General features: G+C 46.7%; 2 protein-coding genes across 9 annotated transcripts; one reads left to right on the plus strand and one right to left on the minus strand.

The window, feature by feature from the left end:
- The first annotated feature begins 687 nt into the window (after positions 1-687).
- LOC120695642 (serine/threonine-protein kinase EDR1-like) lies at positions 688-21,640 on the plus strand. Of its 8 annotated transcripts, none has more exons than XM_039978858.1 (17): positions 688-925; positions 3,974-4,282; positions 4,376-4,579; positions 4,889-5,080; positions 5,305-5,543; positions 6,213-6,308; positions 6,602-6,694; positions 7,574-7,654; positions 15,599-15,685; positions 16,167-16,263; positions 19,169-19,463; positions 19,687-19,810; positions 19,893-19,912; positions 20,075-20,231; positions 20,342-20,630; positions 20,729-20,801; positions 21,379-21,640. In XM_039978858.1, the coding sequence occupies exons 2-17, from the start codon at positions 4,034-4,036 to the stop codon at positions 21,459-21,461; spliced, it is 2,379 nt and encodes a 792-aa protein (XP_039834792.1). In that variant the 5' UTR covers positions 688-925; positions 3,974-4,033; the 3' UTR covers positions 21,462-21,640. The 8 variants fall into 8 exon arrangements, with proteins under 8 accessions (XP_039834792.1, XP_039834808.1, XP_039834799.1 ...); XM_039978874.1 differs by having other exon boundaries at positions 765-925; positions 6,650-6,694; positions 7,574-7,662; positions 15,604-15,685; XM_039978865.1 differs by having other exon boundaries at positions 765-925; positions 6,213-6,305; positions 7,574-7,662; positions 15,604-15,685.
- Positions 21,641-25,551: 3,911 nt separating this feature from the next.
- Positions 25,552-27,773, minus strand: LOC120695682 (hydroquinone glucosyltransferase-like). Its single transcript, XM_039978907.1, has one exon. It carries the CDS (start codon positions 27,269-27,271, stop codon positions 25,757-25,759), a length of 1,515 nt encoding a protein of 504 aa, XP_039834841.1. The 5' UTR covers positions 27,272-27,773; the 3' UTR covers positions 25,552-25,756.
- Positions 27,774-27,997: the final 224 nt, after the last annotated feature.

Consider the following 27,997-nt stretch of genomic DNA (forward strand, 5'->3'; position numbering starts at 1 on the left):
GTTCGAGGAAACATCGCCTCGAGCGATATAGAATCACACCCGTTTGGCAGGTCTTTAGGCCCATGTTGTACTAGACTCAGAATTCTGTCCGCAGTGAGTTTGGAAGTCGGCCCAGTGTCCTTCAACTCAACTTCCGGCCCATAAGAGCAACTTCGGTGGAGTGACTAAATGAGTTTCCATGAAAGTTTAATCGGTGAATATCAAAAATGGATCTCCAGCAGGGGAGTAAATGAGCTTCCATTTTAGTAGGCTTTTCAAATTTCTCTCCCCCACCCCCAATTTGGTGGCCCTCTATTTGGGCTGCCTTCCAAATTTCTCCCCCACCTCTTTAATTTAGTGGCCCTCTACTTGGGCTGCCATATAAATGGAAGCCTAATTACTTAACCTGTGATGACTTTGAAATATTTAGCAGTGAGCTTCAAATATTAATATTTGAGTGAGTAAAATTTAGAAGTGGATTTCTAAATAAATCTCGAATTGCTCTGACCTCGTGGTCGAAACCCGCACGCCAATAGGCCCATCTAGTCGACTGGTCCCCCCACAAGCCGAGCCAATATCCCCTCCTCCGGTGTCGTCCCGGCTCCTCCGCCATTCGCCCGTTCCAATCCAAGTCGCTCTCGCGCGCCTCGTGAACCAATCCAATCCCTAACCACGATTAAAAGCAAGCAGCGCAGCCCACTCTCCCACCTGCGCTAATTAATCACATCACGAGATCCCCTTCTCCGCCCTCTCCCTCCTCCTCCTCCGCCTCAGTCGCACGCCTCGGCCCTCGGCGCCTCGCCTCGCTCCCACCGCCACCGCCACCGCCACTCGCGCGCCGGCGACGAGCCCAGGCGCCCGCCCCCGCAGCGCCGGACCGGGCTCGCTTCCGCGCGGCCGTGGCACCGGGGGATCCCGCGGTGAGCCTCCGCCGCCCGCGCCACAGGTCTGTCCCTCCATGCTCTCTCTCTTCCCTCCGAGGCTCCGAATGCGGCCGTCGCTCGCGCTCGATCGGATGGGCGGGCGGGCGCGCTCCGTGGCGGGGTTGCCGGATTCGGCGGCTCAATCGGTTTCGATTCCGGGGTGGCGTGGGGAGCGCGGCAAATGGTGGCAGCGGGTAATGCTGGGGTTCGCCTCGTTGGTCAACGCCGCGAGGGTTTGACTTCGCTTGCGTACGTCATTCGGTGGAGTGAGGGTGGTGGCTGCGTTGGATGGTTGCTGGGGAGAGGTCAACCCACGCTGCTGACGCGTGAGAGAGCACCCACCGACCCTCGTTGTCGTTGGTCAAGTTTTGGAGCTGGTGTCTTGATCATAGTCACAAAGTTCCTAGGTCGACCGGGTCGAGGAATGGGGTTGAGGGTCGTCATTTTATAAAATTGTGGTACGAAGGGGGTATACATCTATGGAACGATAAATTATTATGTGGGACGCGACCCTGATTCATCGGGGTCGATATCTTCGGATCGATAAAGACAAAAACTATATATGTGCTACTAATGAAGAAACTAATCTGCACAAGCATATAAGAAACATATAAAAGAGTACATTTAGACCATGCTACACGTACTCAGCTCATTGTCTAACAAAAACCACACCAATCCACTGTCCTTAACCTCCTTATCCCAACTAAATCTGCTAGCAATGGGGCTGCGATCCCTTTCAAACCAGGACACGATCCAACCTTGAATGGGACACTGACCCTCTTCGACCCCGACCCTCGAATCGAATCGGAACGACGTTCCCGGGTCGAGGGACGAGGCATCGACCCCGAATCCTGTGACTATGGTCTTGATACGATTAGGGGTTTTAGGTTGTTGCGGGATTGGCAGTTTGGCCTCGTTGGCTGTTGCTGAGTTTAGTGTGTAGCAAAGTTCTCCTGTTTAACTGTTCCATTACAGATTGCCCGGTGACCCGTGCTTGCCTCCACCACATGCTACTACACTTTGTTTTTTAGCATTGTGTCTGTTTAAATGGTAGTTACAGTGATAGCTGGCTCAGAATCTCAGTGGTTCCATATACTTCTCCGAATTCTGGATGGGCGTACATGTTAGTCAAACATGGGGCTGGGTTGATGTGATCGCACATTCACACCTGGTTACCTTTGCTGTAACATCACCACTGCCCTTTCTCTCTCTCCTGTGGAACCTAAGTTGTGCTTCTTGTCTTGATAGTGATTGGCTTTAGAATCTCTGGTGGAAGCTACACTGGAATCTTTGAAATTTACTTGTGGTGTAGATACAATGTTACAGTTGATTGGTCAGGATGTCAAATTCTGAAGTAGCCAACAATTTTACATTATCCTATTCGAGGTTTGATTTGAGTGAGAACACAAAGTGCTGAAATCTTATTATCTAGCGTGCATACTGTATTCTGTTGCCTGAATGCCACGAGTCTATGGCTTGTGAATTCCTATGTTTAGTGGGAAGATTTTGGCGAAGTAACTGTTCTCTCTAAATATACTGTACAATCCATGTATGTGTGAAGCCTGAACCTTTGCAGAGCATGTTCTAGTTCTGCTCCTATGTGACAAGAACATTTAGAGGAGCACCAATGTATATGGTGTTCCTATTGTACTGAATAAACCAATGCAATAAGCTTTCAGTAGTCAGTACCATGAAAAGCAATTTCTATTGACATAACTTTTGCAATAATTGTGATAGATATAAAGAATATGTCTGTTGTTCAATGTGGAAAACACTCGTGGAAATCAGTTTAAGAGAATATTGGTAATTTTTGAAGTTTGGAAATAAGTGTTGCATGTAGGACTTTTTTACATGATAATGCAAATATAAAATATTGATTCTTTGGTAATTGGATCAACAAGAATAGATTAATACATATTGCCCCTGCTTTGCTGCAGTTAGAAATAATTTCTTTTGGATGGTGCCATAAAATACATGTTTTGGTGAAAGCATGTTGTTTCGTGAGAGGATGTATATGGACTAGCAACTTTCCACCATTTTAGCCGAATGATGTCCAACAAACATCTGTTAACTACTTTCAAAACCTGATGTTTAAAATTTGTTTGAAGTTTGAGCTGATGAAACTGTAGTTGTGGTGGTGATGTGGCAAAGCATAGATACTCTGTTAGGAATCAATTTTAGAGCAAATAAAGATGTCGGTGCTTCGATACTTGGTGTTAAATTAGTTCCCACGATAATTCTTATTAGTGGCTGCATAGCATTGGTAAAATCATAACAAGGAAAATCAATATTCCACAATAACCATGCTATCTATGACCTACTCCCTCCATTCTCTATTGATAGTCCTATTTCACTTTGACACAATGACCAAGGAAAAGCAACCTTGCTTATCATCTAATTAATGCAACACAAGACTTTTTGCTAGTCTTCCAATATCTTTGCTAGAAACTCCTCGTTACTGATGCTATTTATTGTCATGGTCCTTATCAAGAGCAAATAGGACTATCATTTGTGAATATTTGAGTTTTGAAAATGGAATTATCAAAAAAGAATGGAGGGAGTATTAGCTAGCAACATATATTCATCATGTTTGGAGCGTGCTGAAGCAATTGGATTATCTGTATGGTGATCAAATTCTGCGTAATTCCATTTGTACAGTTACAGTAATGTGTAATGAAATGGCAATCCGAACTGTGAGTTAGCAGTGTAGTCAACAACTCACAATTCATATATTTCAACTTTTGAATTCGCCTTCTAACATAAATCAGAATGCTACAATTGTGAAGTATTTGCTCAACCCTGTTCTCAAGTTGGTTAAGTTGTACACCGTACGTTTAGATTATTGTTTGCACATGGTAAACAGTAACATGCAATCTGTATGGATATGTTAATATGATCCTGCACTCCCCTGCTAGCATTGCCTTTTTGTTTCAAATGTTGTTCTGAAGCATTTGAATATTTGATGTCTGTAGTGAATTCGAGGCCTCACCACGCCTTGTAAAATGAATCTCGCAATCTCAATTTTAAGTTGTCAAGATATTATGTTTTATTTGTTTGCTGTTTAAACATAGGGTGGCCTTGAAGGATGATAATTGAAGCAAAATGATTCTATATTTCAACATATTTTGGAGATGGATGATCTGTCAGGGGATGAAGGGAGATCCCAGACACAACCTTCAGATCCAAATTGGCCCTCCCATTTGGATCACAAGTTCCAGTCCCTTTCCCTGATTAAACAGGAAAAAAAATTGGATTCTGCATATTCTTCCCTTGATTCTAGGGAAGCTGGTCATTCATTGCACTTGCAGGCTGCTCAGACATTGTGGTCTACTGGATCTCTATCAGGTCCAATACCCAATGGTTTTTATTCCATTATTCCGGTATGGGAAGTCTTTCTATGACATTAGCTTGTAAAAAGATTGTGAGTAACTTATTTTGACAGTTTAGTTCATCTATTCACTCTAACTTTGCAGGAAAAGAGGCTCAAGGAGCGTTTTGACACCATACCTTCTCCAGATGACCTTTATTCTCTTGGAATAGAAGGATTTAAGGCAGAGATTATCCTTGTGGACATAGAAAGAGATAAAAAGATATCTGCTTTAAAGCAGCTATGCACAGCGCTGGTAAAAGGATTGAATTCAAATCCTGCTGCCATGATAAAGAAGGTTGCAGGTTTGGTAAGTTCTCTATGAGATTCTTTACATAATGTAGGATGATTATGGCAGTTTTTTCTTCCTCCAAAGTGCTGCAAGATCCTGTGGTCGATTGCCTTGAAATGGTTTGCGTAAAATTTTCCTTGATGGAACTGTTCCCTTCTATTACTTTTGTTTATGTGTTTGGTGGCTTGTACTTGGTGCTTGAAATATGAATGCTTCCTTCCAAACCGTTGATTGATTATTTATTCTTCCAGCCTATATGAATGCCTTATTAATTATTAAGTATTTACTTCTCTTTCATTAACTTTAAGTTTTTAATGATAATTACAGGTTTCTGACTTTTACAAGCGACCAAACCCGCATCTCAGTCCTGCAAGAACTTCCTCCGAAGAACTTTCTCATTTCTTAGAAAACAGGGGAGTTCAATTTCTGGGACAGATAAGACATGGATCTTGCAGGCCCAGAGCTATATTATTTAAAGTTCTTGCTGACTCTGTTGGTATAGACTCTAAACTGCTGGTGGTATGTTTTTACCTTCCATCAGTATGTCTGAATTTGAAATAGTAATCATCTCTTCTAATGGAACCCCTTAATCCTATATCAATATGTCATTTGACTTCGCACTTTATCAGAGCATTCCGAATGCCTGAATTTCTTTATCAAAATACAAATCCTGAATTTGAACAGTACTATCTCTTCTAATGGAAGTCCTTAACCCCACATAAATATGTTATTTTACTTGTCAGGGCATTCCAAATGAAGAACCTCATGGTTATGATGATTCGTCCAAACATATGTCTGTTGTGGTCACGATGAAATCTGCGGAGTTCCTAGTTGACCTGATGCGTTTTCCAGGACAACTAGTTCCATTTTCATCCAAGGCTGTCATCACATCCCATATATCTGCGGCTGGAGAGAGTGATTCAGCTGACTATGATTCCTGCGATTCTCCTCTTGAACCGAATAGTCCCCTATGTGCTCAACGGTATACCTATGCATTTCCATTTTAGTGAAATTTGTTAGTAGTGCTGTTTGGTCCCTTTGATCTAGCATCAATATATCAAATCAGGGTCAGTGTGCAAACTGCATGTAGTTTTGAATCATGTGTATGGAATCAGGATCAGTGGGTCATACTTCCCAACTCAGCATTTGCTAATTTGATGTAGAACCCAAGCTGCTGGAATGCTACACATTCACAGTGTGGGTATTTGGAACTGATAGGTTTACTATAATCGGTACAATGCTTAACTTTTTGATTCATAGGAATAGCAGCTAGAGAATTGACTGCTTCAAAATGTTTTTGTTGAAATTGTAACATTTTAGCCAATGTTCTTTTTTTTTCTTCACTTTTTGAGCGTTGTTTGTTTGATAAAATTTTACTCCAGTTTACTTCTCAAAATCTTAAGGTGAAATGTTGAGAACTTCTGTGATGCCTTAACTTGTCTTATTCAAAGCACCATTATTTTACTTTTGTACTTCTGCAGTTCTGCTTTTGAGGTATTTTTGGGTTTCAAACGCTGTTTGAAGCTTGGAACAATATTTTGGTTGACAACTTGATATTTGGGAACAGTTAATAACTTTAAATCAAACATTTCCACGCAATGGTTTCTTGATCTATGATGAGCACTATAAGCATTCCCTGTCTCTTTTTCAGGCAAGAGCAAGATGACAGCAACAGATCCTTTAAAGCCGCCTCTCTAAGAAACATCATGCTCAAATCAACAAATTCTATGGAGGGTAAAATGAGGTGGTAAGACATATAATCAAGCTTGTTCAGTGATTTTAGTTTCTTTTTTTTTCATGTTTACTAGGGGTTTCGTATTGTGCCCCTAAGGGGTCATCACCAACCCTCTTTAGTTCAACTAATAGAAATTCTTTTCCGAAATGTGCGGGAAATCTAATTCTATTAGTTTTAGTTGAACTAAAGAGGGTTGGTGGTGACTCTTAGGAGCACCAATTCACACCCCTAATGTGTACTGATTTTGTCGTTGTCCACTTAGCTGCAAAATTAGTCATCAGAATTTATTCCTCGTGCTTTTCCAGTTCATCACATAGTGACCCGAATGTTGCCAACGCCTTCTGTGGTCGCAGCCGGAAGAAAGTTGTGGATGAACATCAAAGAACTGCAAGTTCAAGGTGCTCATTTGATTTCGTTTATCTTATTAGTAATTGTCATTGGATGGACAAAAAACTGAAGGTTATGTTTTTATATTTAGTTTGCCTTCAGTTCTTTTTCTGCCAGGCTGCCGTAACTCATACTGCCTATCCCTGAATGCCCACACAGTGGCGGATCTAGGCCTAGGGCAGCTGGGGTTCCATCAGTGTGCAGCCACATGCGTGATCTGTTTCTTGTCACCACCCATGTGTGCAAACTTTCTATTTTTGGCATACATTAAATTGGCCTCATGAAAATTATGTCGGCATATTTTTTACCACTCATCAAACTGTTCTTAAATGTTTATACTGTAGTTATAAATATGATATATTTAAATGAAAGTATTTTTGGAGGCAAATCAAATTTTCACATAACTGATCCAATGGTATTTGTAAAGATGTTGGTCAAGTTTTAATTAGGTTGATTGCATGCATTCAATGATGGCTCTAATTTAACTAAATGGGTAATATATATAAACTTGTAACTGAATATCTCTTGGAGTTCTAAATTCCAAGAACAAACACTTCGATTACCAGTGTCATGTTGGTATGAAATAAAAACTATATAACTTTTCATAGCTCTTAACTATTGAGATATGATAAATGTAATTTCAGTCCTCCTTTGTGTCCATGTTTCTTTTGGTTCCTTTGTTTTAAGATAGGCAAATTGAGGGTGTTTTTGGAGGGCTTATCATGCTAGTTATTTTAGGAGGGCTTATCATGCTAGTTATTTTATCTCCCTTGTCTTCTACATTATATATGATATTTCCTCTAATGGTTGTATATACATTCCAACCTAGAATATTGAGTCCTTCACTGATAAGATTGCTTTTCCTCAAATGCCTTTCTTTGCTCCTGTAGTCCAGAGCATCCATTGTCCAGAGTTTGTGGGCGCTCAATGCTGGGTGACAGACAACAGGGTAACGGTGTAGCTGTGTCAAGGTACCTCAGTAAGTCTCTCTTGTGTATTTCTTTTCAGTCTGAAGCAACCAGAAGAGGCAAATTCTGAATTCTGATCCAGTGATCCTCATTGTTTTAGTACCCAAACAAAGCATCTAATGATGCATCTTTATATGCCTCTCAATTGCCAGATGTCATTGTTTTAGTGCCCAAACAAAGCATCTAATGCTGCATCTGTGATGCCTCACATTTTACCATGAGATGTAAAAGAAATCATAGACAGAAACATGAAAAAATGTTGAGTTTGGTTTGGTTTTTATCGACACACAAAACTCCAATACTGTATAATTTGTATAATTGAAATGTTGAAGCAAATACAATCAACCCCCAATTCATCAAACCGACCTGGTTTTGACCTATGTCATGTGGCTATTGAGTCTGATCCTTGTTGGCACACCTAAATGACAAGGCTGCAGGCTCCACGCCGTAGGGTTTTTTTTTTTTTTGAAAAAATGGTCCTTTCTCTTTCTTCATAACACCAATACTCATTTTATTCATCGTGGCTATTCTTCACTTCTCCAAATGCACTCCATCTGTAGGAAAGACCTATAGTGGAATAGAACTTGAAGTTGAGCAAACCTATGAAATTTTCTCGAATATGCAGGAGAGCTGCATATCATTGCATTAAGAAGAGGAAAAAGGCCAAAATAGCCAAAGTACACACACCACTACGCACCCAAGACACACACCACCACCCCAGCCCCTGGGATTCACTGTTTGAAAGTTACAGACGCGCCAATAAACAAAAACAATAAAACAACCACCGTGACCACTAGTTTGTCGCTATATAGGACTCCTAATCAGGAAATGCGACCGCGACCACCGCACTCAGCCCCTTTGCACCTGCAAGCATCCAAAGTTCAGCTTCATCCCGTGCAAGCAAGAGGGCTCTATCAACACTGGGAGCGATCCTATCAAACACAGTATCATTTCTAGTCCTCCAAATAGACCATGCTCCCAGAACGACCAGGGTATTGAACCCCTGCAACACACCAGCACTTATCCTGTCACCAGCCTGCTGCCACCACATAAAGAAATCCAAATCATTAGGAAGAGGCGTGACAGCCTGAAATCCAAAACAGCCCAAAAACCGATGCCAAAACTGCCGGGCAAACACACATGCCGAGAGAAGGTGGTTGATTGTCTCCTCTTCTTGTTCACAAAGAGGACAATGATCTGGATGTGATAGGCCCCGACGAGCAAGTCTGTCTGCTGTCCAACAGCGGTTATGGGCGACTAGCCACATGAAAAACTTGCATTTCTTTGGTGCCCAAGTGCCCCAGATCAGTTTGCCCACTGCAAAATAAACGGATCCATTGAAAAGGGCCTCATAGGCTGATTTGGTAGAGAACTGACCCGAAGCTTCAAAACGCCACTTGTGGACATCCTCCACATCATGTTGTAGAACAACCTCTTGTATCAGGTCCCAAACATTCAGGTACTCAGAAAGTACAGCGACCGAGTAGTGACCTTGGATGTCCCCAAGCCACATATTGTTACTCAAAGCTTCCTTGACAGTTCGTCTGTTAGCCCTCCTTTTTGGAACACAGGCGAAAAGATGAGGGGCAAGTACCTCAATGGAACACCCATTTAGCCATCTGTCGGTCCAGAATTTAGTATTTTCTCCATTGCCTACTTCAGTATGTATGGCAATAGCAAATAGCGACTTGGCACAAGAGTGAACTGGAACTGGGAGGGAGCTCCACGGCCTTGCAGGCTCAGTTTTTCCGAGCCACAACCATCTGACTCTAAGTGCCCAGCTGAAACGTTGCAGGTCTAGGATACCAAGACCACCAAGCTCCTTAGGCATACAAACTTTAGGCCAGGCTAATAGACAATGCCCTCCATTAGCCTCTTTTCTACCTCGCCATAAAAAGTTTCTTCGGATTTTGTCAATGGCCCTTAGGCACCATGGGGGAAGCTCCAGGGCAGTAGCAACATATATCAACATGGCTATTAGAACATGCTGCACAAGAATGGCTCTTCCTGCACGATTCAACAAATCAGCCTTCCACCCTGGGAGTTTTTCTGCAATCTTGTCGATGATAGGTTGGAGCTGTGCACGGCTTAGCTTCCTGATGGAGAGAGGCAGCCCAAGATATTTGCAGGGAAAGTTCTGAACCTCGCAAGGGAGATGTGCTTGCACAACCGTCAACTCATCCTCCGAGCACTGAATGGGCATGACACTGCTTTTCTGGATATTTGTTTTAAGGCCCGTAGCAGCTCCAAATAGCTGCAGCAAGTTCTCAACCATACACAAATCAGTGGCCACTGGGCGGAGGAATAAAACCACATCATCAGCATAAATGGAGACACGGTGATGGATGTTCCTTGTAGCCAATGGTTGCAGGAGCCCCTCGCTGTTTGCTTTCTCGACCATACAGTTTAGAACATCCATAACCAAGATGAATAGCATAGGTGATAGGGGGTCACCTTGTCTAAGCCCACGCCGATGGAACAGCTCTTCTCCTGGAATGCCATTAAGTAGTATCCGGGTGGACGAAGAGCCAAGGATACCACTGATCAAATTTCGGCATCTTGGGCCGAAACCCCTTTTTTGCAAGATCTCCAGTAAAAACGCCCAAGAGGCTGAGTCAAACGCCTTAGAGATATCCAACTTCAAGAGAATCCGAGGTTGTTTTTGTTGGTGGAGGAATTTTGCTGTTTGTTGGACTAGGATAAAATTGTCATGAATGCAACGACCTTTAACAAATGCACTTTGGTTTGCAGCCACCATAGCACTTAGCTTGCTTGCCAGCCGGTTAGCGATCAGTTTAGTGACAAGTTTGGCAAAGCTGTGGATGAGGCTGATAGGCCGAAAGTCCTTGACATGGACAGCACCTTCTTTCTTGGGCAACAATGTGAGAAGTGCTGTGTTGAGTAGGTGTAGATTTCTGAAATTTCCACGGTGTACTGCAGCAAGGGCCGCCATCACATCCGGCTTAATGGTGGCCCAGCACGACTTGTAGAAGCGGCCAGTGTAACCGTCAGGTCCCGGGGCCTTGTCCGAGGGCATGTGTTTGATGGTGTTCCACACTTCCTCTTCCCCGAAAGGCAGCTCCAGCTCGGCAAGATCATGTTGAACGAGGTCCAAGTTATCAAGGTCAATAGAAATATCCCTCTGTTCAGCCGTGCCAAGGAGTTTGTCGTAGAACTCAAAAACTGCTGCAGCTTTGTCATTGTGGCTTGTAAGAACTTGGTCCTCTGAAACTAATTTAGAGATGAAATTTTTCCTCTTCCTGTACTGCGCCTGAGAGTGAAAAAGCGCGGTGTTGGCATCACCATCCTTTAGCCACCCAATCCTAGATCGTACCCTAGCCATGGTTCGCTGCAAGGAACTCAGTGCAAGTGAATGTTTCTTCAGTGTATGCAGCAACCACAGCTCACTGACAGATAACTGACGGTTGTCTTGAGCAATCTCGAACTGGTGAATAATTTCCTTGGCCAAGGCAAGCTGGGTTGCAATATGACCTATTTTCTTCTGACTCCAGCTTTGCAAAGCTCGGGTAAGTGCCTTAAGCTTCAATGATAACGTTTCCAGGGGACAGAAATGTGGCTCGACCGAGTTCCAGGCTTCCGCGACCACATCCTGGAATCCATCCAATCGTGGCCAAAAGGACTCAAAATGGAACCTTCCTTTACCATGAAGTAAATCACCAAGTCCCAAGATGAGGGGGCAGTGGTCCGAGTCCATGGATGCTGTGCTTTGTAGTAAACAATTCGGGAACATACCCTCCCAATCCATTGAACAGAACACCCTGTCCAGCTTATAGAGTGTTGGGGATGGCCCTCCGCCACTCCAGGTGAACTTTGCGACCAGAAAGTGGCAACTCTTTCAATGCTAGATCATTAAGTGTTCTCCGAAAACGACCCATCATTGCACGATTGAGATTTGAATTATTCTTGTCCTCCTCTCTGTAAATAAGATTAAAATCACCTGCTAGCACCCACGGGCCATGACAAGCTGCCCGAATACTACGTATCTCTTGTAGGAATTGGACTTTCTCATCATTGCCTTGCGGTCCATACACACACGTAAGCCACCAAGGTTCACCTCCCTCATCAGCTGGCTGAAATTGGACTGAAGTGCTGTGAGCATCCACCCGGGTGGAGATTGCTGGACCCAGGTCATGCTTCCAAGCGACTAGGATGCCCCCACTCGCACCCACCGAAGGGGCGAAACTGAAATGGCTGAAGGAGGAACCCAGGGCAGAGATCAGGATCTGTTTGGATATGATTTCCATCTTAGTCTCCTGGATACACACGATATCGGCCTTAGTGGACTCCACGAGCGACCGCAATGAATCTTGGTGTGCAGTTGAATTTAACCCACGCACGTTCCATATTAAAATCTTGGACGGATTCATTGAGCAACAGAAGAAACAACCGACCACCAGATAACCAATCAGCACTGAAACGCTGTACTTATATTACTCATGTTCCTGAGTCCCTCGGGCACATTCCAACCAAACAAAGCCGCTAGGGCTTGGACATGGGACATCGAAAGGAGATTGCTGAACAGCTTGGCGTAGTCGTTCAGAACGCGTTGGTCAATATGCACCTGTTCCATTGCGATGTCGAGGGAGCGGATGACAGTTTTCCGGGCTCCAATGTCCGGGATGCCACCAAATTCAGCGCTCAGCCCGGCATTACGCCGGCTTCTGCGCGGAGCCGAGGTTGGAGGAGGCGCCCTGTTCTGTCTTTTGTTGATGACCGGAGGGAGTGCCACAATACTGTCAGTTTTCTTGGTGAGGTTGTCAATGAACTCCATCCTACGCAAGGTAGCCGGCGACTGGGCTTCCCCTGCTCCGGACGAGCAACCAAGGGGGGCCACAGCTAGCTGTGGTTGTGCGACTTCTGTAGGCGGCGGCGAGGGTTGCCGCGAGCGCTGCTTGCGTCTGTAGTAAACCCTGAGACCACCATCTACCCCGCCGTGAGGAGCAGTGGCCCTTGAAACCGCGGTCTCCACAAAGACGAGGGCTTCCAGGGCTTCAAGCGACGGGTCTTCAGAAAAGGTCGGCGAGGAGTGTAGTGCAGGTGGTGCAGAAGCATCGCCCGTCGAGATCAGGGGTGCCATCGATCCTTCAACACCCTCGCCAGCAGAAACGGTCAACGTCAGGGGATCGCCAACATCCGTCACCACTTCTCCAACATCCAGGGCCGCCCCTAGCAAGCTGGCAGGTTCCACGTGCTGTGTCTCAACCGGCAAGATGGGAGACGCACTTGCACAGCCAACAGAGCACCCCCCAACACCCAAGTCCAGAGCCGCCGCGGCCACCATGGGACTGGTAGCCGGTAGCAGGGGGCAGGCGCGACCAATAACTTCTCAGCGATAAGTTCCTCAGGCTGGAGCGCTAGTTCCTCGTGCTGGATCTCAACCGGCGCATCGGGAGACGCAACAACACGGGCCGCTAGGCACTCAGCAGCTCCTCCGAGCTCTTCCAGTGAATACGCCCCCGTGGCGGAGGGGACAGCCTCGGTTTCGCCCCTGCCCCGAGTCCCCCGCCCGCCATCAACACTGCCGCGCGAAAGCCGCACCGACCCGAGCCGTTGTTGCACTAGGACTCGTTCCTCAGGCCCACCGCCCGCGCTCCCAAGCGCTGCCGCATCAGCCTGCGCGTAGCGGTGCCGCCAGCGTTGTCGGCGACGGCGATCGGCCGGAGGCGGTGGGGGAGGGGTAGGGTGGACCGTCGGATCAGGTTGGTCGTGCCGAACGAGTGATACCTCCACAGGGTAGAGGAGGGAGCGCTTGGCAGGGATGCCGCCATCGCCGGCGACGGGAGCTTCGATGATTTCCAAGTCGACCTCCGATGGGACAGACTCCAGGGAGGAGCACCAGCCTGCCAGGTGGAAAACATCACGACGTTCCGCCGTCTCAGGGTGCAGGTCGCCGATCCAGCAGAAATCGTTGAGCAGGGCCTCCGCCGTTGCGAGCTCCCAGGCGTGAGCCGGTATGCCACGCAGCTCAACCTCTACCGCGACAGGGAGAGAAGCCGCCTTGGCGTTGATGAACCGCGACCACCGCCGAACATGAAGACGGTGGGAATTGGTGACGATCGGACGTCCTCCATTGAACACCCGCGTTGCCGCCGCCTCATCTTACAGGACAACCAGAAAACTTGCCGGGCCAAACCGTCGTACGAAGAGCTGGGAACTCTGTAGCTCGAAGCGGGCGGCGATCGTAGCCGAAATTGCACTCGCCGAGCCGTCGAGGCAGTCCCCGAACACAGAGACGACCAACGCCTTGGAGAGGTCCTCCTCCCGTTGCACGATGCTGGCCGAGCGATCGATTATCCGTCGAGGCCGCGATACTGCAGCCGAGGATCCATCATCGCTCGAGGCCAATCCCGAGTAAACATCGCATCTGCCCCCATCTCCCTCGACGTCACCACCAGGAACGGAAGGAGATGGTGGTCCGCCAGGAGAGGCCGCACGCCGGCCCCGGCAACGACGCCGACGTCGTTCAACACCGGCCGCCTCCACGCAAGTGCGGGTTGCCGTGGCCACCGGGAGTGGAGGGGAACAGGTCGACACCGAGCCGAGAGCGCCTGCCGCGGGGGCGGCGTCCATCGGCACCCAGACTCTCCGTTGTCCCGTCGAGCCGGCGTCCGTGCGGCGGCGCTGGCACCTGTAGGAGATGTGCCCGAGCCCGCGACACACGAAGCAGCGCGGCTTGGAACGGCACGCCACCGCCCGGTGATCCTCGGAGAAGCAGTTGAAACACCTGCCCCGGAGATCCCCAGGGACCCGTCGATGGGGCAGGCGGGCCTGACGCAAACGGGCGCGGCGAGCACGTCGACTCATCGCCTCTTGCCATCCATCCGAGTCGGTCCGCCGTACGGGCAGAGCACGGCGGTCCGGCGGACGCAGCACGATGCGCGTCACCTCGGCCCGTGACGACGGGGTCACCACGGGCGGCGGCACCCGGCGAGCAGCGTCACAAGGGGCCATCCACGAGGTTGCCGGTGGCGCACGCCGAAGGAGGGCGTCCTTGAATGGGGTAGGAGAAGAACACTCCGGGGAACCAGAGGGAGGAGAAGCGTTCTGCCACCTCTGGAACTTGGAACGGCCCGTGGGCACGGGGGAGAGAGAGGAAGAGAGGGCGGGCGGCGTCTCGGTGAGGTGGGGCGCCGTCCGATGGGTGGCCGCCGTGCCCGGAGTGGGCGGCGGCGGGCTGGTGGGGGAGCGGGCTACCAAAACCGAACCCGCTGTCTCTTCTATCATTTTTAATCTTATCCTTCACGTCCCTTGACACGACCTGCAGCGTGGCTGGTTTGAGATGAATGCCTGTTACTAGCAAGGCTGGGCCTTCTCTCATCTCTCAACAGAACAATGTCACCTGCATCATTGAGCGCACCAGCAGCTCCTCGAATCAATTCTTTTGTACCTTGTAGCCTTTGAAGAATTTGATTTTTCAGTAAGTCAATAACTTGGTTGATTGGGAAGTGATGCTCCTCGAATCGCATTGGCTTTCCTTTTCGGTTTTTTTTTTCTGCGTTGGAAGTGATGCTCCTGGAGAATGTGCAAATTCCCCATGCCTGTTTGGAGTGATAAGAAGACATGCACAGTTGCACACATGCTGGAGCAGATAAGGAAGAAGTTGGAGGGGCGAGGTTCGAGGGCCAAGAGATGGGAAGAACAAAGAATAAGTAGGGGCGAGAAGAGAGGAGCAGTACAGTTGGAACACTACATGTTAACCTACGAAAACCCTGTAGTTACATGCTGTTTTGTAGGAATGAGGAGGCAGAAAAAAGACAAAAGGACAGCAACCAAATCTTTATAGCAGAAGAAATAGGACTTATATGTGCTTATCTTTGGTAGTTAGGTTACCCTTGGCTATAGAGGCTTTAAACACTAGCAGTCAATACCTTTAGTCAAGTATACCACTTTATTTTGCCCTAATAAACATTTCTTGCTTGATCATAGGTCAGATGGTGCATCAACATCAAATGCACGTATAGCACGGAGACGAAGTATAAGTATCACCCCTGAAATCAGTGATGATATTGTGAGGTTGGTAAAGATGATTTTAACTCTGAACTACCAGATTTTTCCCAAAATGTGGCCTGCTTCTAAGTTCCGTGAAAATGCAGTGCTTTTAGCTTTATTACAGTAGTTTCTTTCTCTCCAGAAGTTTTAGTCTTTTCTAGTTCCGTGCTATCTAAGAAACATGGTGCAAGGGTTTTGGGGAATTATATGGTTTGGTTTCCTTTTATTTTAACACAAAATTCGTTGTATAACACGTTGCATTTGTGCATCGACCCACATATTATGTTTCTTTTCTATGGGCCTTGATGAAATGTTCAATATTATGTTTTGGTCTTTTCACTTTTTGCCCATTTAGCTTTTCCTTTAATCACAGAACTGTCACATGCATCTTATTTCTTTGGCTAATTGACCGCAAGCAAGTTGGGAATTATTTTTTTTCACTCTTCTTCTTTAGGGGACATTACCTGTCGTGACTGACATAGAAATGTGTTTTGCTTCTTTGCAGGGCAGTTCGAGCAATGAGTGAAAGCATGAGACAGAATCGCCTTTCAAGGGGGCAGAATGATGGTTCTCTTGGATCCTCAAATGATTCACAGAAACATGTATGTTAATACCTCAAGTATATTACTATCTTGGAGCATGTTTATGTCTCTCCATTGGCTTGTTTGGTTCCATTTTCCTCAATACTTTTGCACCATTGTTACTTTACAATAATTTCCACGATTCACAATATAATCATGCCACTGAGAAATATATGTGGTTCAGGAAAGAAAATGATCGCTGAGCAGAGGTCAATATTAGATTTTAGGCATTGATGCTCTCAGCTGTCTATATTATGCTTGAGCTATCTTACCCTACACTTTTGGGCTTGATCTATTGGTTATGTTGGTTCGATGTTTGCTTATTAGTATAAAAACCTTCACATGTTCATGTATCTAGATTTAGGCATCAAGAGGAAGCTAATACTGCACTGTCAGATGCTTTGTTCACATTTTGTTCCTGTTGAGAAGCCTGAATTAGATGGTGTAAAAGACTTCTTTCTACATGTGAAATGGAACTAGTTTCCTATTTTTCATGACATTGTAGTTTATGTTTCTGAAACTCATCATGACTTTGATTGTTATTATTCCTCCGCAAAGAGTACTCCCTGCTTAGCTTTCCTTTCTTGTCATAACTTGCAACCACCACCATTCTCTTGTAGCATACAGGGCTTATAGATCCTTAATTGTAATTCGTGTCCTGATTATGTACCCACTTAAGGTTGCCACCACTGGATAAGTGTTGGTTTATAAATTATAAGAATACCTAGTTTTGTTGTTTTTCACACCTACTAAACATGTATGTATGTTACAGCTGACACTAATGCTAGCGTGTTAACTAAAAGCTGATGAGATGTCTATGGATCTAAGTATCTAACACCTCTTATGCTTGTCAAAGGGGCTATAAGGGAGTAAGCCACTTTACAGTTACAATAGGTAGACCCATCCTCTTCAGTTTAGTGTACCTAGGTGCAGGTTGTATCTTGTATGCCAGTCTTTGAATTTAGACACTTCGTTTCATATTTGTAGGATAGCATATACATGTATTATTCAATTTTTTGTTTGTAGTATAAGGGCAGGGATCCTATATACTTTGTTGATTCCAAATAGTAATATGTTTTATATTGCTGCACTTATGCTAGGCGCCACAAGCAGGGTAGCTTGGCACAAACTAATTATGCTAAGAGGATGATAATGTTTAATATTTGCTTAAGACTCAATTTATGTTAGATAAGATCAGTTTGTTATGCTAAATAATTGTTTCTGTTGGTTTGTTGAATCTGGCATAAGCTATATAAGGTGAGGTGGTGTCCATGAATAAAGCAAGCAAAAGTTATCTCTGGTGCCTGTTCCCTTTCTCCCTCCCCTAGGTGCCTGTTCCCCTAGATCTGTGCTTCCATCGCCACATCTTGCCTTCGTTGTAAGCCCAGCAACCCAGCCCAGTGTGTGCACCCCTCCCTATTGCCTAGGGTCCTGTTTTGGCACATGGCTGGCAACCCACTAATTTAGGTGAAATTGCAGCGGTAAGAGATTTCCTGTCATGTTTCCTTTTTAGAGAGGTGCATGGGTACATGCTGAAAAGTGAAAACCAACTAATAAACATATGAACTGTGACAAAACAAGGTATTCTAATATGTCATTGCGAAACAGAAAGTTAAGAAGATGCTTATGAATAAGTTTTTTAAAATTTTGTCTCGCGTAGCATTTTTTTAACTAACATTATTTTCGGAATACCTATTTTTCGAAATTCCAGAGCAACTTTTAATGTGTTCTCATATTTTATAATGGCTTATACAAGTTCCCTTTTTAGTATACTAGGAACTTGTCAAATTAATCTTGCATATCTTCAGAATATTGGTGTTATAGAAGTAAAGAATTGGTTTTGCTGCATTCTTTTGTTTTATTTCAAGTTCATTATATTGCAATTGTATCTTCTATATGTATGTTACAGTAGACATTGGTGCCTAATGTTACATCCTGGAGACCATGCAATTATCCAAAATGGTGCCTGTTACTTACAAATATAGTACACTAGGTTCTACTGGTAGCCATAGTAATGCCTGCATACCTTACCAATGTCCATCTTTGATCTGCTTGCGCAGAATAGTTCAGGCAACATGAAATATTTTGAAGGATCATGCACCTGACTAGTGACTACATTTGCACTTCCATACTTGTGCTGCTAGCATTACTGTACAGCATCAGTACATAGCTACGAAAAAAATAGTGCGCTATTTCGACGCTATAGCGGCCCAAAGCAACTGGCGTGACGCAATTGCTCGTTTTTGCGCTATGCGCGCTATTGCGCGCTAAAGCACCGCTAAGTACGTTTAGCGCAAAAGCGCCGCTAACCAGCCGCTACTGTTTGGCTTTGCTTGTATGTATCTCATGTGATTATGTTTCCTGTTTGGCTATTTGCTACTTTACTCTTATGATTGTTATGGTGGTCTGGTGGATGTTATCAGTTATGAGTTATGAATTATGACTTATGAGTTATTAGATTGAGACATTGAGCAATTGAGGATTGACATATTTTTATGTTTTTTTTTGTATTTGTTAACAAATAGCGCACTATAGCGTGCAAATAGCGGCGCTATAGCGTGTACAATCAGCTGACGCTAGTGCGTTTAGCTACCGCTACAGCGGAGCTATAGCGCCGCTATAGCATTCGCTATAGCACCAATAGCGTCCAGGACCTCACGCTAAATTTGATAGCGCGCGATTTAAAACATTGGTACATAGATAGCAATGCGCCAATGCCAAATAGTTGAGTGCTGTCATTGTGAACTTTTTTTGATCTAGTTTATTGACATGTCTTATTTTGATTTCTGGTAAACTTTTCTTCATCTATTACTTATGCTAGAATTTTCTATGCTTTTTTATTGAGTATAAACCCAAAGATCAATTGGAAGGTCTGAGTTACTTAGTTTTGTGGTTTAATTATTTTTATAATCCATGCTTTATATAGGAACCTGCTGGTGACTCCCATGATGATGAAGTATCTACAAGACGACCAAGCGCACTGGAGGGTTTGAGAAGACAAATTAATAGTCAGAAAGCAGTGTCATTACCTTCATCACCGCATAGGTCAAGTATCCTTGCCTCTGACCTTAGGGGCCCATCTGACTTCACAGAAGCTGATCTGATGTCAACCTGGAATAAGGTGTTGCAGTCTTCACCATTTCTGAACAAGCCTTTATTGCCATATGAGGAATGGCGCATTGAGTTTTCAGAGATTACTGTTGGTATTCGTGTGGGAGTAGGCAAGTAATCTTCCCTGTTGTCTAATATTTGCTATATTTTGGATGGAAGCACTGCATCATCTGAAGTCTTTTAGAGGCAGGTGCATCATCAGAAGTTATGCTTCCTTTATTACCAATTTTGTAGAATTATTGAGAAAGTCAATGAATCTGAAATAATAGATGCTGTGTTTCCTTTATTTGGCATCTGATTCTAAGGTTGTAGCTGATCAAAAAATTTGTTCAGGGTTCTTTGGAGAAGTCTTTCGTGGCCTCTGGAATGGAACAGATGTAGCTATAAAAGTATTCCTGGAGCAAGATTTGACAACAGAGAATATGAAAGATTTCTGCAACGAGATCTCAATACTTAGGTTTTGTGTCTATCTTTGAGCATTACTTTTGTTATGAATGTTTAAAAGATTGTCCTCTTACTATTTTCTCGTTTTGTTTCAGCCGACTTCGACATCCCAATGGTACTACCTCCACATTGAACTTACATTAGTTTAGTTTAAAATTCAATTTGTTAATTTTGATACCAGCCTCTTCAGGATTGGTGGTTCCTATTTCATATCATAAAGAAAAGAACTTATCATGCATTCTGAAGAGTATGCTAAATATGTTGCTTTTTACTGCAGTCATACTCTTCCTTGGTGCATGTATGAAGCCTCCTCACTTATCCCTAGTCACTGAGTACATGGAATTGGGTTCTCTGTACAGTTTGATTCATTCAAAAACGCACAAAACGAAGCTCCATTGGAAGAAGAGATTAAAGATGCTCCGTGATATCTGTAGGTGAGCATGTTCAATGCCTCTAGTTTTCTGGACTATTCAATGCCTGTAGTTTTTCAGATGGTTCAATCCCTTATATATCCCTTTATGTTCTTATTATCGTGTTGTACAAGGGGCCTCATGTGCATGCACCGACTGAAGATTGTTCACCGCGATCTGAAGAGTGCAAATTGCCTTGTTAACAAATACTGGACAGTCAAGATATGTGATTTTGGGCTCTCTCAAATAATGTCAGATTCTGCAATGAATGACAACTCACCTGCGGGGACTCCAGAGTGGATGGCTCCTGAGCTCATTCGCAATGAGCCATTCACAGAAAAATGTGATATCTTCAGCTTTGGGGTTATCATGTGGGAGCTTTGCACTCTGAGTAGACCTTGGGAAGGAATACCACCTGTTCAGGTAGCCACCATACTTTTCAACAGCTCTTTTTTTTATTAGTTGTCACTAAATGAAACCAACTCATATAGAATTTGTTATCTCCTGATCTACATGTTTAGATCGTTTATTCTGTTGCCAATGATGGGGCGAGGCTGGAAATACCAGAAGGACCTCTTGGAAGCTTGATTGCTGGTATGGTTTGTGCAATCCTGCATCATTTTGATATTTGATATTTCCATTGTGGTTTGCGCAGATTCCAATTTTCAAAGTGGTCATACATGTTGCAATTTTCAAGCTTACCTATAAGAAATTCCTTATCTCTAGAGATGGACAATGGTTAATCTATTTCATGAAAAGATAAGAGGAAACTGATGGCTATTGTCGAATACTTTTGACTCTAGAAAAAAAAAGTCCTTTACCCAAGCAGCCAGGCAGACACGGTACTACCTCCCTTGGTGAATGTATGATGTCCTAGAATGTGTGTAGTCAACACCTTTCAACTTTGACCATGGATGTAAGAAAAACTTTTTGAAGTTAAGATTTAAGAAAAACTATTTGAGTTGTCGCATGGACACAACCTTTGAATGGAGGGAGTATAGTCAGCAATATACAGTCAAGACAATCTCACTTCAAAATTTTGCCACTCATCATGTTTTAAAAATAAAGGAATTCATGTCAACGTTGCAAGGAGACTAATTTTCAAGAACTCCATTAATGCACCTAATGTTGACCTGCTAAAAAGAATATGCTACATCCTTGTTTTTAACAGATTGCTGGGCAGAGCCGGAGAGGCGTCCAAGCTGCCAGGAGATCCTGACCCGCCTTCTTGATTGCGAGTATACCCTATGCTGAGATTTTGCCTCTAGTCTGTATATCAGTTTTAGGGGGCACCAAATTGGTCCGGCTTATACATGAATTTTCATTTCCCGTTTCACATCATTTTGACACCATTGACGATGTAAATTAGTAACATATACTATAATAAACAAACTTTTCATTACCTCTTTAATGCCACATATGATGCCTTGAAATTCAAGTTTTTTTTCTTGGAAAAATTACTTGTGTTCGAGTTTTGTGCTTTCTTCTATTTTATCCAGTGTCAACCCCTTGTAAATGACTAAACGTTATTTTCAGAGAAATCTGAATGTGAATTTATTTTTTTCTTCTGGCCGAGGCTAACTAGCTAACAATTATTTTAATTTGACAACTACTGGTTCCAAGCATGTCCCATTAACGTCTGGTTTCTGGCTCAGAATACATTTGAGCCAGGAGCCCAACACATTTGCACCTGGGCAGCCTGTACATCCACTCCGTTACACGGCGTTGGGCACACCTGATTTTTACAAAAAATCATAATATGAAACCATGAGTTCTGTTATTTGCCTAAAACAGCCTCCATCCAGGCTTGAGGCTTCTATCCAGTGCCGCTCTCTTCAGAGCTGTGCACCCAGAAGACGATTAAATTGCTGTGGTTCACAGTGTGGTTCACATAAGTCAAACGGAAGTTTGGTTCGCTTCCTGCATTGTAAACATCGATTTGTGCAACCCTATGCCCTTTCTCCGGGTGGACAAATCCTCCGGTGCTATGTGCGTCTCTCTTTCCCATTCTTCCTCTTCTCCCTCTCCAACCCTACCAATCCATCCATGGATACAGAAATCAAGCCATGAAGGAGATCCAAGCAAATGAGAGCCGGACAAAGTGATCCTAGCCCCCTCGTGTGGTGGCGTCGGCACATCGACGGCCTGCTCGAGTACGCGAGGCTCCTAAAGCGTGGGCACCAGGCGCCGAGGGAGGACGGATCCGGACTGGAGAGCAATCCAGTTTTTTTTTTTGAGGGAAGCTCGCTCGTTCTATATTCAGGAACCTCTACACTATAGAAAGCCATGCAGCCCGAGGCCCGGAGGCCCGGCCCGGAGCCCGCTTTTTAGGCCTGGCCCGGAGCCCGCTTTTTAGGCCCGGCTCGAGCACGGGCCGGCCCGACAGCCTGTGGGCCCGTGCTAGCCCGGCCCGACTCAGCAGGCCGTGCTTGGGCCGGACCCCAAGCACGGCACGGCCCGCCATCTAACGGCCGGCTCGACAGCGGCCCGACCCAACAATAGCCCACCCCCTCCCCATATATACCCCGCGCCGGCGCCCCTCCCCCCGGCCAAACCCTAACCTAATCCACCCACCCGCAGCCGCTCGCCAGTCGCCTCGCCTCGCCCGCTCCGCTCCGGCACTCCCACGACTCGCTCTCTCTCGTCGTCCTCCCCGACTCCGGTCACCGGCCGTTGCTGGTGGTCCTCTCCGGCTCGTCCTCTCCCCGACACTGAGTGCTCTGATCGATCCCCTCTCCCTCTCCTCTCGCTCTTGCTGTGACCATGTGAGTTTGTCTCCCCGTTCGTCCCTCCGCCACCACTCGCCTTCCAAGCTAATCCTTGTCGTTGTGATTCCTCTGGTTGGGCATTGTCTTCTCCGGCGCCGGGCTCCAATTGCGCAGGTCAGTAACCCTAACCCTAACCCTGACCTGATCTGATCTGATCTAGGTGTTCTTCCTCCTTTTCCTCCATTTGCAGGTCGGTAACTGATGCTTCATCCTCTACCACTAGTGGGTTTGGGCGAGCACGGCGGCCTCTAGCACCGTTGAGGAACGGTGCTGGAGGTTCCTCCGCGGTCGAGGGCGTCATGGCCGAGGACAATGTCGTCTATCCCTTGACTGGCAACGATGACCTGATCGCGGCAGGGCTGCGCCTCGAGGATGACGACGACATCCTTGAGGATGCTGCTGCCCTGTTGGGTGTCGGTGTCGGCAGCGACTCTGCTCCGATCGATCTGGATGGCGGCGGTGGTGAAGGTGCGACGAGGACACGGACCACGGTTGACTCCACCAGCAATGATGCCGTCGACACAACCTCAACTGTTGTTGGTAATGGTAAGCGTAAATCTAAAGTCTGGACTGATTTTGAGCAGATCTATGAGAATGTGAATGGTAAGAAGGTTTGCACTAAAGCCATCTGTAAAATCTGTAAGAATACTCTGTCTGCTAGATCTAAGGCTGGCACTGGACACTAGGACACAGAAGGGAACAGCACTATGTGGACAACCAAGATTTGGAAGATTCTTTCAAGAATTTGTATCTTGATGAAGAGGAACCTGGGGCTGCTGTCCCTGCTGATTGTACTTAGTGTGAGAGTGAGAGACTGAGTTGAGAGTGTGAGACTGAGAGTGACTCAGTGAGACATTTATTTTGAGACATTTGAACAATGGTCTGTAATAACTATTAAGACTTAATTTAGAGCTGGCTGCACTCTTTTTTTCCTTTCTAGGATTTTTCACAAGGGTGAGTTTTACCTAGAAAGGTTTTAAATGGGGCAGCATTGCACAAACAGCTCATTTTGGTTACTCATTGCTTTTTGGTTCTCAACTTCTCATTTTCTTTGTTAGAATCTAAGTTTGACTTGTGATTTGTGAATCTTTGTAGTTTTATACTTCTGTTGTAGATGAAATTGTGAAAATTATGGACTGTTAGATGAGCTGAGTCGTTTAAGGTGCGGCAAGATTATTGGGCTGTGGGCTGGCATGGCCCGGTATTTTGTTCGGGCTTGGCGGTCTAACCCGGCACGAAAAACAGCCCGTAGTGCCGTGCCTGGGCCAACGGTTGAGCCCGTGGGCCCGATAGGCATGGCCTGGGAGGCACGACATGCCGGGCCGGCCCGACCTCTTCCATGCCGTGCTTATGTCGGGCCCGGGCCGGTCAGGCCGGGTCGGCCCGTTGGCCACCTATACTCTACACCAGCAAGGTCACGGTCCAACCAAAGTCTTACAAAGTTTGGGATGGGGTCAAACCAGACAATCGGATCACCCGGGTCCCGTACAAGACCAGCTTGAGCAAGCTCATGTGCACACTGATTACAAGAACGTGGTAAAAGACTAAAGAGCACAGAAACAAACTGCAAAGAGAGCAGTTCCCGAATCTCCCTAAAAATAACATCACCAGGGGCCTGATCAAACAGTGATGTCTGGATAGCCGACAGGAGATTAGTCGAATCAGATTTGACGATAACCCACGATATGCCCACTTCCGTTGCTGCCCGTAGTGCAGCCAAACACTCACCCTCAGCAGATAAAGCATCATGGACAGCATTCAGTCTCCCTAAACCAGCCAGAACACCATAGCCATCGCTGTCACGCACCACAAAACCCCACGCCCTTGACCTCTCTATCATATGAAAAGCTCCGTCAGAATTGATCTTCAGAACATCAGCTGCTGGCGGCTTCCACCTGCTCTCCTTTTTTAGCGTTTCACCACTGGTGTTGGCGTGATCTTGCATGCCTTTGTAAATTTCTACCGCAGACACTGCCTTTGTAAATTTCTACCGCAGACACTGAAGCCCAGCTCACAACTTCAGTAACCGCAGGCAACGTTGGCTTTGTTTCTACTCATCCTCCACACCCATAACAGACTGATAGCAGTGGCGGAGGACAGATTGGAATTTAGGTATGGCACGATTAGACTAACGAAGTCAATTACTACAGTATAGCATTTATGTTAATGCTAAAATAATTGACACCAACATTGAACACGTATTGTCAGCAAAATTTGAGGTATGGCGGCCGCCATACCCTGCCCTACCGAGCGCTCCGCCACTGACTGATAGTCAGCTGTTGCTTGGTTTGGCCCATCTGAAGAATATGCCCCACGACCTCCTTTGCTGAACTCAGCGTGAGCAAATGCAGTCGCACATCTTCCAGGCAGTTTGCTAGGTAAAGGAAATTTTATACTCCATCAATGAAGCCAAATTAAGACATCAAATGAGAAAACGAGGTTTTCTTCAGAAAAAAAGAAAGATGGCGTACAGTCCAGTAAACCATAATTGCCATGGAATGCTATTAGTAAAAATAAAATAAAAATGCTGTAAATTCTTAAAAAAACAGATAAAGGAGTGTTTAGATAGCAAGATGTTCAACCCAATCTCCTCGAATCAACAGAAACATATAGAGAAGAAGTTTTGCGAAACACTTTATAAAAAAGTTTCAGCTCCACTAGAAAAGCACTCCACGAGAGGAGCCACGGCCAAAGTTGCTTGAGCATCCGAAGCCGTTACAAACCCATAGTTCCGTTTCTGTCCCTTGATCATGAAGCCATGGTGGAAGAAAACAAATCATGTCATCCGATCCTTCCGTTCCCGTCTACAACTGCTGCCTTCCACCTGCCTGCAACATCCCCCAGCGCCCGCCGCGACGACCCTTCCGGCGACCACGCCCGCGCAGCAGCCTCACGGAGCTCTCTCGCCCGGGAGCGCGCGGCGCTTCCCTTCTCCCCCTCCATGAGCTCCCTCACCGCCGCCGCGATCTCCTCGCGCGCCACCAGGCCGTCGCCGTACGCCGCCGGCCGCAGTGCCACGCCGGTCACCTCGTTCAGGATGGCCGCGTTCGTCTTCTGCTCCGCGTACAGCGGCCACGCGACCATCGGCACGCCGGCCGCCACGCTCTCCAGCGCCGAGTTCCACCCGCAGTGAGACACGAAGGCCGCCGTCGCCGGGTGAGACAGCACGCGCACCTGCGGCGCCCACGCCGCGACGGCGAGGCCCCGGCCCCTCGTCCTTTCCAAGAACCCCTCGGGGAGCCACGCCAGTGGATTGTCCTCGGCGCCGGGGATCGTCGCCAAGGCGCAGGGGTTGCCGTCGAGGCTGGGCATGCGCACGACCCAAAGAAATCTGTGGCCACTCGTCTCCAGCCCGGCGGCGAGTTCGGCCGTCTGTTCCACAGACAGCGCGCCCCCGGTGCCGAAGGAGACGTAGACCACCGAGTCCTCCGGCTGGCGATCCAGCCACTCCAAGCACGCCGACTCATCGGATTCTTCGCCGGAGCTTGGCCGGACGAAGGGCCCCACAGGGTACACCGGAGGGAACGCGCCGCCCTCGGCGTGCCGCTTGAACTTTTCCGCCATGGCGATCTCCAGTTCCTCGAAGCTGTTCACCAAGAATCCGTCGGCGCGGCCGTATCTCCGCGCCTCCTCGACGAGATAGGCGTAGACCGGGTCCGTCCGGTCCCGGAACCCGTCTGGGAGGTCGGCGTGGCGCAGAACGGGGCCGCCAGAGAGCGGGAGCGGGTCCGGGAGGTCGCGGTACTCGCCAGGGGCGGCGTCGCCGTGGAGCTCGACGATGTGGCGCATGATGGAGATCAGGGCGAAGCTGTTGGGGAAGAAGACGTACCCCTGCACGCCGAGCTCGGCGGCGAGCGGCAGCGCCGAGGTTCCGAAGAAGTCGCATACGAGCGCGGTCACCGGGCCGCTGCTGGGGCCCAACATGAGCGCGCGGAGGTGCGGGAGCGAGCGGCGGACGAGCTCGAACATGAGGGTACCGAAGCCGATGTCCGGCGGGAGGTCGTCGAGGGAAACAGCAGGGAGCGCCGCGGTCGCGACGGAGGCTGGCAGCGAGGACAGCACGGCGGCGTCAGTTGCCGGGTTGGACATGCCGGTGAGCGTGACAACCGTGACCGCGAGGCTCTGGTCCACGGCGAGCCGACGCGCGAGCTCCACCAGCGGGATGAGGTGGCCCGCGCCGGGGCTCGCGAAGATCACGACCTTCTGCGGCGGCGCCAGCTCCTCCGTGCACGCCGGCGATGGCAGCTCCGCCGACGACGGCGACGTGTCGCTTGCACCGGTGGTCGCCGCGGCCATGGTGGAGCGTCACCCTCGCGCACGTATGGTTGTTTGTTGCCTTGGTGGCGCCTCACTTGGTAGTAGTTTTGGGTATTGCATCAAAATGTATGATTGGTTCTTCGACTTCATGGGTCTTAGAAATTTTTGAAATGTAATTTTTAAAGAGGTTGGGAATAATTAACATTAAAATGGGATCAAATTTCAAAGTGAGGTAGGCTAACTGAAAGGCAGGTGGAAAGAATATTGCAAGAGTCAGTAAGAGAGAATAATTCAACGACCTTATTGGAAAACAATGATTTACAATTTTTTGGGTGTTTTTCCATTTCTTACCTCTGTTTGATGTTAGGCTTTGAAACCAGTCCAAGCACTTGGAGCTTGGCGCCAAGTCCCTACTGGCAAGAACACGACAGGGATGGCATGGCATGGCCCGGCTCGGTTTGGCGTCATTTTTTTCATTCTCAGATGAAGTTAGGCATCATGTTTCGCATGATCATCATCACCTCCGGAGAAACCTGAAGAAAAAAATATTTCTATTTTTTTAAAATAAATCTCCTGCCTTAAGCTGAAAACAAAGATATTTGGCATACCTTACAAATTACTTTGGGTGCATCGATAAAAAAAACTGTTTTTCAATCAGTGTTTTTATGCTTGGAACTACATATGTCCGAACTCCTGAAATTTCCGAGTGTCAAGAACTTGATAAGGGGCTCTACCTGGAAGTTGGAATAGCAGGTTTTACTTACG

The sequence above is a fragment of the Panicum virgatum genome, chromosome 1K, assembly GCF_016808335.1.
Source record: "Panicum virgatum strain AP13 chromosome 1K, P.virgatum_v5, whole genome shotgun sequence".
Classification (NCBI taxonomy): domain Eukaryota; kingdom Viridiplantae; phylum Streptophyta; class Magnoliopsida; order Poales; family Poaceae; genus Panicum; species Panicum virgatum.